The 12,035-nt window shown below is 37.1% G+C and overlaps 2 protein-coding genes across 3 annotated transcripts; one reads left to right on the top strand and one right to left on the bottom strand.

Annotated features, from left to right (window-relative positions):
• The first annotated feature begins 860 nt into the window (after positions 1–860).
• Positions 861–2,987, top strand: LOC133868480 (gibberellin 2-beta-dioxygenase). 2 transcript variants are annotated; one of them, XM_062305383.1, is made up of 4 exons: positions 861–1,510; positions 1,604–1,952; positions 2,168–2,234; positions 2,533–2,675. In XM_062305383.1, the coding sequence occupies exons 1-4, from the start codon at positions 1,110–1,112 to the stop codon at positions 2,541–2,543; spliced, it is 828 nt and encodes a 275-aa protein (XP_062161367.1). In that variant the 5' UTR covers positions 861–1,109; the 3' UTR covers positions 2,544–2,675. The 2 variants fall into 2 exon arrangements, with proteins under 2 accessions (XP_062161367.1, XP_062161366.1); XM_062305382.1 differs by lacking the exon at positions 2,168–2,234 and having other exon boundaries at positions 2,533–2,987.
• Positions 2,988–7,520: 4,533 nt separating this feature from the next.
• LOC133869189 (uncharacterized) lies at positions 7,521–8,417 on the bottom strand. The gene has a single exon (XM_062306147.1). It carries the CDS (start codon positions 8,415–8,417, stop codon positions 7,521–7,523), a length of 897 nt encoding a protein of 298 aa, XP_062162131.1.
• Positions 8,418–12,035: the final 3,618 nt, after the last annotated feature.

The raw sequence follows: 12,035 nt of genomic DNA, 5'->3' as shown, positions 1-12,035 counted from the left end.
TACTAAGAGCACTTTCAATGGATTATCTATTTTTATATACAAAATGGTTAAGCAAAACATACTTTATTAATTTTAAGTCATGGGTTTTAAAAGGTATTATACATCCGATTATCTAATATTTCATTAAATCATTTAAATATTCTTTTTTTATCTTTCGTTATTTTAATTTTAAGATATTTTTTAAAAGATAAGTCTTTTTTTTAAAGATAATTATTTGCTATAAAGTAAGCAATTTTATTTATTTATTTATTTATTTTTCATTTGAGGTGGTTCGCATGAGTATGACCTTAATTAAAATGGCAAATATAGATTTTATCATATAAATATACTTTGAAATACAAGTTTTCAGATTCCGAGACATATTACAATATTGTTAAGGTGCAAATGAGTTTTGCTGAGAGAGAGAGAGAGTCAAAGAAAGAGAAACAAATAAAAGAAGAGATGCGTGTGTGACATCATAAATGCATTTTGCATTTGATTTGTATAATCCGATGAAGGGACTTTTTAGTGAATTGGTTAGCCATTTTAACGTAAGAGTAATGTTTCTTGCACACTTTGTGTTGAAAGTGTGCAAGAGACATTACCCTTAGCCTAAAGGTGAAAATGGCTAACATGTTGCGTGATAATTATTTTTCAAATACCGTTTTTAAGAATTCAAATTCTATTCAGATTTTATTTAACTTTTTTCTAATTTGTCTTAGGTTTTTTAAATCATCGAAACATAATTTTAAAAAATAAATTCTCTTGATATTAACAATTTTAAATATAAAAAAAATCTCACACGTAAACACGCCCTAAGCCATTGGAATCCTATAAATAGAAGCTCTCTATTGAAGTGGGAACACAAATAAAAGCAATTTCACCCTCGATTGCATAAATGCACACCAAAGCCAGATAACTCCTCTTTATAGTTAGAAACGCCTCTAGACTGTCCAGCTTTCCTTTCATGCAATAGCAATTCTCACCCATTTGCCCATTTAAAACCCATCAATCTCATCACCCTCTCTACAATCCCACCAAACGAAACTCAACTTCTTCTTCTCCTCTCTCTCTCTCTCTCTCTCTCTCTCTCTCTCTGTGATACGAAAACAACAGCAACAGCTACTACTATGGTGGTTCTGTCTCAGCCAGCATTAGACCGCTACTCTCTGATCAAAACATGCAGCAAGCCCACCAGCTTGTTGACTGGAATTCCAGTGGTGGACCTCTCAGACCCTGAGGCCAAGAACCTTGTTGTCAAGGGCTGTGAGTTTGGATTCTTCAAGGTCGTCAATCATGGCTTCCCAATGGAGTTCATAAACAGGTTGGAAGCGGAAGCCCTGAGGTTCTTCAACTCACCCCAGTCTGAGAAAGACAGGGCTGGCCCTCCTGACCCATTTGGTTATGGCAGCAAGAGAATTGGACCAAACGGTGATGTGGGTTGGATTGAATATATCCTCCTCAACACCAATCCCGACGTCATTTCCTACAAATCCCTCACCCTTTTCAAGGAAAACCCACAAATTTTTCGGTAAAGTTTCTAAACAGAGACCTCTGTTTCTCCCTCTGTTTCTCTGTTTTTTTTTTTTTTTTTGACATTTTCTTTTCCTTTTTAATGGTGTAGGTCTGCTCTGGATGATTATATTTCGAAAGTGAAGAAGATGGCTTGTGACATATTGGAACTCGTAGTTGATGGCTTGGGGATTGAGCCAAGGGATGTGTTGAGCAGGCTTTTGAGTGATGAGAAAAGTGACTCGTGTTTCAGGCTAAACCACTATCCACCATGCCCGGAGCTCCAAACATTGGGTGGACGAAATTTGATTGGATTTGGGGAGCACACAGACCCGCAGATAATTTCTATCCTAAGATCTAACAGCACCTCTGGCCTGCAAATCTGCCTGAGAGATGGAACATGGGCTTCAGTCCCACCTGACCCAACCTCCTTTTTCATTAATGTTGGTGATTCTCTTCAGGTACATTTGTCAGCCCCAACCCCTTCATTTTATTTTATTTTTTTTAAAAAAAAAATGCTATTTAGTATACGTTATATAACTAGTTCAAATAATATAACGGTAAAAATTAATTATTCTATTAGTAAACTTTGTAAAAAAGAAAATTTTTAATTTTTAATTTTTACTCATACATCATTCTAATAGTATGAGAATCGTGTTACTCTTTTTCTAACCAGGGAAGTAAAAGAAAGAAATTGACCCTTGTCAATCAATTGGACATAAATTTGTTACTGCTTCAACGAGGTGATACACCTACTTTTTAGCAACCAGTCGGTATCTTTTTGGGTTTTCCTGAGGAGATCCGTAAATGGGCTTTGCTCTCTTACTTTTATCTTTTTAAACTCACTCTCTCTTTCTCAACGTCAAAGATAACAACACTTTATCCTAGGTTAAAAAAGACATCTTTAAAATCCCATTATAATCATCATAATCTTCAACCATGCTTACAATTTATATATATATATTTTTAAAAAAATTATTTTTGGCCTTATTTTTAAGATTTTGACATTTACTAATTAATTTGGATATGGGATTGATGCAGGTAATGAGTAATGGAAGGTTTAAGAGTGTGACGCATAGGGTTTTGGCCGACCATGCAAAGCCAAGGATTTCAATGATCTACTTTGGAGGGCCACCTTTGAGTGAAAAAATAGCACCTTTGCCGTCACTTGTGGGTGAAGGAGAAGAAAGCTTGTACCAGGAGTTCACATGGTGTGAATACAAAAGGTCTGCATACAAGTCAAGGTTGGGCGATTATAGGCTAGGTGTCTTCGAGAAATCTACAACCCAATGATCGATCTGGTCAAATTTCCCCATTTTAGCAAATATAGGATTTTGTCAATGCTCACAATAGGTACGTTTAAAAAAGTTTGACCCAACTTGCCATAGATGGAAAACGTACAGGATGTTCTTTATCGTCTTCTTTCTTTTTTAACCTTTTTTTTTTTTTTTTAACCTTTTAATTTAAATGTAGCAACAGCCACCTTCTACCATTAATGCGAGTTTATCATCATCATGTCATCATGAAATTATGAATGCTGCTCAAAAGTTATGTATAAAATTCCGCTAAATTACCAATTGAAGCCATCCTTATCCATAAAACTATCACAGCAGTGAAACATTCGAGATTTACTAAAGTTGTGTGACTTTTGTCAGAACTCACTACGACCATCATGTCTTTGCTTGAACCCCATCATGACATGGACGTAAAAAGATTAAATACTAAGATTTTTTTTTTCTTTTCCCACTATTTTAACCAGCACCGCCATAACATCCAAATTAAAGGGCGGAACAAAGTCTCTGAAAATATTATTGTCGCACATGAACTATGGACAGGGAGCCCTAACGATAACAAATTGCCCACGTTTCTCACTATACATACACAGGTTTTGGGATTGTGACTGTGGCATGTACCTCGCGCGTGGACTTTCCAATTTGTGAAACGTGCAGCAGATATTTCTGCAACTATATATAATATTTTTATGGTTAAAAGCTCCAAAAAAAAAAAAAAAAAAAAAAAATCAAAATCAAAATCAAATTTTAGGTCCCTCGATTGTCTCGACAGTAAATTCAACAGCAAGAAGAAGAGAAAACAGCCGTCAAACAACAAAGAAAACGAAAATAAGACTGATCGAGCTTTCTTCAAATGTTTCGTGAGGGCGTGCAATGTGTTCCAAATTTTTAATTTTTTTTTTTTTTTTTTTTTTGACATGTCCATACAAGAAAAAGAGAGAATTTAAAATAATGATCTCCGCTTCATGAGGCATGATCGATCCCAACTATGAAAGTGTGCAATATTCCTAAACTTTTAATTAAAACAAAGTTTTACAAAAAAAAAGAAAATAAAGAAAAAAGAAAAAGGACTATACATCGATCTCTCAATAGATAAGTAGGTTGTTTGAAATTTGTTTTAAAAATCTCATATTTATTGTGTGAATTGCTAACTACTTATCATAACGTCTCTGGCCATGCGGCCGTCGCACATAATCATCATCTATAGCCTCTGAATTGACAATTCCAAAACTATTTCCGCCGCCGTCGCACAGTTCCACATTTTTTTTATCGACATGGTGGGACTCCTCGTAACGCCCAGTCGCCCATTAATACGAGTGGGGGGTGATGTCGATTTTCACTCGTTCACGAACACATAATTTCGACACCATAATTCAAAACTTTATCACGCCAATTTGATTTTTTTTCTTTTTCTTTTTCTTTTTCCCTTGGAAAGGGGCAGATGTCAATTATGTGCTTACGGTTTTTGGGAGTCCCCACATCCTCACAAAATGTGACACAGGCAGAGGGAAGATTCTGATAGAGAGGGGGCCAATCATCCTCATGAGAGTTTGTATTTGACCATCCAAGTGCATTTCACTATCTCTCTGTCTCTCTCACTTTTCTTTCCGTTCAAACGGATTTCACTATCTCAAATTCCACCCATTAATTTCCTGACGCAGCATTTCATCATCATTTCAATAAAGCTTTTCTCTATCTGCCCAAAAACCAAAAGGTTTTAATGCTAGTAATTTATTAGAGAATTTAAATATTTCTTAATTATCCCACGGCATGCTTTTGACATGAAAACAAATTTCCTATTATTTTTTAAGTTTGAATTTTTCATTCTTAAACCACCGGATCACCATTGTCCGTTGAACCGCCACTAAACCAACACCACGAACCACCACTAGATACCCCGAATCACCACCGAACCAAATCCGGGCCAACATCGGACCACCATCTCGCCACCACTAGACCACCATCGGCCAGTCTTTGGCCACCGCTAGACCACCATCGGGCAATGTCAAACCACCATTGAGCCACTCCAAACTATTGTCGAATCACCACCGGACCACCTTCTGGCACCGCCGGATCATCACCTGACCACCGACAGGCATCCGCTACACCATTATCATAACTCAAATTATTAGGATAATTTTTATAAATTATTTTATATTAATATTTTTATATTTTGAATAATAATTAATTTTTATGGGTCAATATGATTGAATGAATATATATATATATATTCGTACACGTCAAACGTCAGAAAATGTTTTCTGTGAAAATTATTTTCCTGAAAAATGATTTTTTTAAAAATATTTTTCGATAGAAAACATTTTATGCCGAAACAAACGGAATTTTAATGATATACATAATGTCTTTTTAAGAATTTTAAATGAGGTTACAATGAGGGACAAATTTTGATGGGCCCTCTCCCCACTCTCTTCTTTCCCATAATATATATTGGCCTAAAAATTTAACTCAACCCTTATTAAAATTAAATTTGGCATCTCATTCAAGTTTTGACTCTTTCTAATTATATATATATAAAAAAAAAAATAAACAAATAAAAATGGTTGATAAAAACATAATTATTATGTGATAATATATACACAATTAAATTAATAAAATTTAATTCAAATCATAAAATGAGTTCCATAGCAGCTAACAAAAGTAATAAGGTAATCCCCAAGGGGTAGCTCAATCGGTTGAGGACCATGCCTCATGAAACGGAAGTCACTAGTTTGAATTCCTCATCCTCCCCCTCTTGTATAGACATATCAAAAAAAATAATAATAAGGTAATATCTGTATTGAAGGGCGTATAGAAATAGCATTCCATCGCCATTATACTTCAGATAAATTGTCTGTGAGATACAATTTTAGTGGCATATTTTTTTATTTTTTTTAAAAAAGGAGAGATTTCTGAACTACTGTTTTCTGAAATTTCTTTGGCCAAAGAGTATATTCTTTTTTTTTACAAGTATTTTCCTACGGCCACGGTAGTTTGTTCTCGAGCGGTCAAGATCTAATGCACACTGCACAGAGCGTCCTCTGGATTTATTAATAGTGAATGAGATCACCTTCATGTTAGCGTTACTTTTTCATGCATTAATGACAACTTGGTTTGCCACTTTGCCGAAAGCTGGACAACATTAACTGCCCGCATGAAAACCTTCGGTTCGGCTGTTAGCATGCCGCATGAAATACATTAATGTTATTTTATGGTTAAAATTTTTATTTTATTTTTTTAATAGTGTATATAATATTATATAATAAATATGTTATTGTACTATTTTTGTAGTATCATATATATGGGCGGAGTCAGCATTTAAGATTTGATGGGTAAAATTGAAAAAGAAAAATTTTGGGAGAGCAAAACTAAAAAAATAAAAATTTAAAAGTAAAATTTTAATTATTTCTTTTAAGTTTTTTCTTTTTTTTAGGGAAAACCTTAAGACTTGGGGGCCAAGGCCCCCTCCCCTCTCAAAGCCCCACGGTAGCTCTCCTATACATATATATATATAAAATAAAAAATAAAATAAAATATTAACTATCAAACTTGAAACGGAGAAGATCCGGTTTTGATGGTTTAATCATTCATGAATAGTTGACAGGAATCAGCTGCAAATTGGTTTATAGCTAATTTTTTCAAATCAGTCTAATAAAGCGGCATGTATTTTTTAGCATATGTGAACTCGATCATATTTTTTTAATAGCATTAATAAGAAAGGATGTGCTTTTCACATGCTTTAAAAATATATATCAATTCAAAAGCGGAGCTAGCATTTAGAATTTTGGGGGGAGGGTCGAAACTGAAAAATTAAAAAAAAAAAAAAAAATTAAAATTGGGAGGGTGGAAACACTAAAAAATAAAAATAAAAATTAAGAGGTAAAATTTTAATTTTTAAAAAATTATAATAATATTTTTTTAAAAAAAATTAGGAAAAACACGATGGCTTATGGGGCTTGGACTCCAAGCTACCATATGGTTCTGTTCTTTATATTATTTTATTAGACTGATTTATAAAATTTAACTGAAAATAGGAAGTAGCTAATTTCTTTGCGAAATATCCATGCAATAGTCAATTTTATTAGTTCGGTTGCGGAATTGACGTTTGTAAGGACAAGTGTGCTTTGTGACTCACCGGGGGCAGAAAAGGATTGGTTTATGGCTTATACCAACCAACGTTTTATGATTTTCGTGTATCCTCTTTAAGTTTATCTTTCAGAAATCAAACAATTTGGTAGAAAGAGCGAGATGTGGGGTGGAGATCGATGGACAAATCTTTCCCACCCCTCCTTTTAAGAGAGTGGATGATTTTCCGATAAACAAAAATATTCTCTGTTGGATCACGTCTTGTGGTGAAGCTAAATTCTTCCCAAGATATAATTATTAAGCATTAAGGATCCATTCTCATTCGTAAGAATTTTGGCTATTTAATATGATTGAAATATATCCTATAGTATAGTTTCAAGGCTTCTATTGACCATGTTAGCATAGTTTTCATACAGTATGAACTGTACGTTCTTTAATTTTCCACGCTCCTCAAGAATACTACAAGACAACTAAAATTAAGAGATCCTTCTGAGGGTCTCTCTCCGATGCCTAAATTACCTTATTAAAAAAAAAATATATATGCTCTATGCATAAAATTTTATTTTTTTTTATTTTTTATTTTTTTTTTTGAACAAAAATTCTTATACTCTTCATTGATCACCAAACGAAAAATACTTGACCCTCAAAAAGGATCTAGGGAGAAATAGCTTCCCTAAGAACAATACTGGAGATACTAGTAGGAGTATCCTCCAGCAAACACAAATCACACATAATACTAGCAGCCTCTTTAGCAAAACAATGTGCTGCATAATTGGACTCACGAAAAACAAAATTGAAACTACATGTATGTAAACTTTGCCGCTCAACATGAATACTTTCGAGAATATGGCCTGCACGCAACAAATAAGGAGGATCTGAATTTAACTCTTCAATAACATTGGCTGCATCTCCTTCAAAAATAGCCACTAAAAAACCAGCTTCTTTAGCAAACTGAATAGCCTCCAACGCTGCTAAAGATTCAGCAGTCTTTGCATCTGCCTGTAAAATTTTTGTAAGACTCCGGGTTCCCAAGCAATTTCCCAAATAGTCCCTGGCAATGATACCCATACCAATCCATCCCTTTGTTTTATTAATAGCCGTGTCCCAGTTAATTTTTATGAAGCCATACGAGGGAGGACTCCACGTTGCTGTGTCTCTTCTAACACCAGGATTCATTTCAGATTGCACCAATGGCTTGCCCTTTACCAAGCTCTCCTTATATTCCCGAATGAAGTTAATAGCAGCTGAAAAGACATCATCTGGGTGGGAAAAGGCTCCTTCAAAAACTAGATTATTTCTCCTGAACCATATTCCATGGGCCACAACTACCAACAGCTCCAGAATTTCCTTGCTGTAACGTTGAATTCCGTCTTCAAACACCTCCTTGAAAGACACCCCTGAGACATAGCCCTTCTGGAAAAGAGACATTTTGCTTCCCCAAACATCCTGGGCAGCTGGGCAGGTCCAGAGGGCATGAATTAAAGTCTCATCTTCTACTTCGCAGCATGGGCATTTTGCTTCTTCTATAATTTTTGGCCTGTATAGATTCATTCGAGTGGGCAGAATATTTTGGCAAGCTCTCCAAACAAACATTTTCACAGCATGTGGCCCATAAAGTCTTCCACACGTCCTGCCCTGTATTCCCGTTGGAACATTGGGCTGCTCTTCTCTCCTGTTCTTCTTTGCCCAGATGGTATGCACTTCACACTATAAAAATCCCGCTTGCAGTTCCACGCCAAATCATTCTATCTTCGGGGAGCAGAGGACTGAGTGGAATGTTAGCAATAACTTTTGCTTCTTCTTCAGAAAAGACTTCTTTAAGTAAGTTCTCGTTCCAGTTCTTGGAGGAATGATTAATTAAGGAGGTCACCATGGATTAACTATCAATGATTCGGGGAGGAGATTGGACCTTGTAAGTATATGGAGTTGGGAGCCATCGGTCCCCCCACACTTTAATATTACATCCATTTCCCACACGCCAAACTAGGCCTTGAGACAACAATTCTCTTGAATTCCAAATGCTTCTCCAAACAAAGGAAGGCCGAGAGCCTAGGGGAGCCTCCATAAAACAGCTTCGAGGATGGTACTTGGCTCGGATGATTTGTGCTGAAAGAGAAGAAGGGTTTTGGATTAGCCTCCACCCTTGCTTTGCTAGAAGGGCTTGGTTGAACAGCACCAAATCGTGAAATCTAAGACCTCCCACAGCTTTGGATCGTCCCATTCTTTCCCAAGACATCCAATGAATTTTAGAGCTATGTGCCACATGATTCCACCAAAAATTCTGCATCAAACTGTTAATCTCCTTACATAAAGTAATAGGAAGTTGAAAAACACACATGCTATATGTAGGAATCGCCTGAATCACAGCTTTTAACAACACTTATTTGCCAGCTTGGGACAAGAATTTAACTTTCCAATTATTGATCTTTTTCAAAACTCTATCTTTAATAAATCCAAAGGACTGAATTTTAGACTTACCCACAAAAGAAGGAAGACCAAGATAGGTATCAATCCTGTTTGTTTCCGTTAGACATGATAGTCTCAAAATCTCCTGTTTCCTTTCTTGGCTGGTGTTGCGACTGAAGAATAAGGACATCTTCAGCAGATTAATTTTTTGGCCAGACCCTTTTTCATAAATGTCCAAAATCTTCATAATTCTTCTCCATTCTACGGAATTCACCTTACAAAAAATAATACTATCATCCGCAAAATATTTAAACATGAATTAGGTTTACTATACTCTCACTTAAACTAAGGGTGCATGAAGTTTGATTTTGACTGGGAGTGATAATCCAATTCAATTGGGAGTTGGGTTGTTGATCATATTCTTCAAAGAGTTCTTAATGGACCCAGATTGGGACTACTGCCCCAATTCGACTTGGAGTAGGACTATTCTCAATAGTTACCCCCCAATTCTCATTATCCGAGCATGACCGAGGCATGCTCGGATAATGAGAATTTTATGTCTCGGTAAATACGAGCCTTTGCTTTTCCGAGGCTTGAACAATCTTTAGCTTCCTACCTTTGAATGTCTCAAGTTTAACTGGTGCACTTCCTGGTGACACCGTGCGAGTGATCACACCCGAGACAGGCCTTTCTATCTTGATGGATATCGACCTACCCCTACCTTCGGATTCCGAGGGAGGTGCTCCTTAGTAAACTTTGTTGAGAATATCTTCCAAAAATGTGTGATGCCTTTGTAGCTTGTGAAAACCTGAAACTAGAAAACTGCAAACCCGAGGGTTAAATCCGACCCCCCATGCCTTCTTGTTTTTTCCTTGGGTTTTCTCCCTCTCTCTAGGGTAGCTATGTGCCTTCTTGTTTTTCCTTAGGGTTTTACCCCTATCTCTGGGGATGGCCCATGCCTTCTGAAAACTTGTTTACATGTAAACCTAAAACCTGCAAACTAGGAGTTACCTAAAAATCGATGGTCATCTCCCTTCATCCGGGGCTGGCTCTATGCCTCCTGAAAACCTGCTAACTGCAAACCCGAAACCTGCAAAACGGGAGTTACCTAAAAACTGAGGGTCGTCTCTCTGGATTTGCCTTAGGGTTTTTTTCTCATCCTTGTTTTCTCTACAAGGTTATCTCTCTAAATTTACCCTAGGATTTTCTCTCATCCTTGTTTTCTCTACAGGGTTCTCTCCTTGGATTTGCCTTAGGGTTTTCTCCCATCCTTGTTTACTTTGCATGGTTGTCTCCCTGAATTTACCTTAGGGTTTTCTCCCATCCTTGTTTACTCTGCATGGTTGTCTCCCTGAATTTGCCTTAGGATTTTCTCTCATCTTTGTTTTCTCTGCAGGGTTGTCTCCCTGTCTCCAGGCTGGGATTTGGTCTCCTTGTTTTTTAATAGGGTTTTCTTCCAGCCTCCTTCCTATAAAAGAAGTGACATCAACGAGTTCCCAGTCTCTAGACCGGGAATGCTCCGATGCTTACGTCAGCTCTATTCTTTCATTTAGAATATACATACTCCCAAAATCTGAGGAATCATTTGTCTTTATTATAATTGGTCTGAGTTAAAAATAATAACCTAGTTCTTTGAAAACATAAATGTGAAAAATAAGAGTCTCGCTCGAGACTCCCAACGGTCTTTACTACTTGATCTCGGCTATAATCACCTATTGCCTCAATTCTCTACGTCGTGGACTCTTGCTTCTTTGGTCCTCTCTTCTCTCTATATCCTTCCGGTGATCATTTTCTTGATCCCTCTCATCTCGTTGAGGACGATCTCATGGATAATAATCTCGAGGCTACTGGTCCCGAGGATGGTAGTCCCGACAATTTTAGGGCCTGTTATCCCCTAGCTGATTCCTTTGCTCTCACAAAAACAGAACCAACTTGCCATTTTTTATGAGCTCCTCGATTAGCAACCTTAGGTCTATGCACCATTCGATGTAATGACCTGCTGCTTGTTCATGGAAATCACAATATTTGTCTTCATTCTTGTAAGGAGGGTTATTTGGTATCTTTGGTGGTTGGTGAAACTCTGGGTCTCTTTTTATCTCCATGAGGACTTCTGATATCCCGGCATTGAGAGGCGTAAAGTCATAGTCCATTAACTTCTTTTCTGGCCTCTGATCTTCCCCATCGGCTTTCCTATACTCTTTCCTTTTCTTTTAGGGCTATCTCTCGGGGTTGTCTTGAATTAGCCAAAGCCTTCAGCGTGTCTTCTTGATTGATGAGTTTTTCTACCTTATCCTTTTGGCCTTGCAAGTTACTTGGTTGCTTCCAGGCCAAATTCTTCATAAGGGTCTCCTCGGGTGAAATTCCCTGATAGATAGTAGTGAAGACCATATCCTGGTTGGAACTACAACCATCATGTTCTCTCGGTTGAACAGGGCCATAAACTCCTTAAGAGTTTCATTACTGCGCTGATGCAATTTTAGCAAGTATCTTGAGGCACAACTCCTTGAACTTATCAACAAAATTCAAGGGCAGCTTCCTAAACCAGTCCCAGGCATTTGCAGAGAGAGTAAGAGGGAAGGCCCGGCACACCACTTCATCGGGTGTCCCGTGAAGATCTAGATAAGCTTGGAAATTCTCCAAGTGATCAAGAGGATACCCGTCTCCAGCATAACTCAGGATCTGAAGGACCATGAACATCTCAGGTAGCTGGTAGTTTGCTACCCGTCTGGTGAAGGGTGAGCCAGTACACAATAAGAGCTTGTC

Source organism: Alnus glutinosa, chromosome 5, assembly GCF_958979055.1.
Source record: "Alnus glutinosa chromosome 5, dhAlnGlut1.1, whole genome shotgun sequence".
NCBI lineage: Eukaryota > Viridiplantae > Streptophyta > Magnoliopsida > Fagales > Betulaceae > Alnus > Alnus glutinosa.
This window is presented reverse-complemented; position numbering and strand designations above follow the sequence as displayed.

Bases quoted from the DNA above. Each gene is read 5' to 3' on its own strand.
- LOC133868480 (XM_062305382.1), top strand. From the start codon at position 1,110: ATGGTGGTTCTGTCTCAGCCAGCATTAGACCGCTACTCTCTGATCAAA. The intron at 1,511-1,603 runs GTAAAGTTTCTA...TTAATGGTGTAG, and splicing joins GAAAACCCACAAATTTTTCG to GTCTGCTCTGGATGATTATA. The intron at 1,953-2,532 runs GTACATTTGTCA...GGATTGATGCAG, and splicing joins ATGTTGGTGATTCTCTTCAG to GTAATGAGTAATGGAAGGTT.
- LOC133869189 (XM_062306147.1), bottom strand. From the start codon at position 8,417: ATGAATCTATACAGGCCAAAAATTATAGAAGAAGCAAAATGCCCATGC.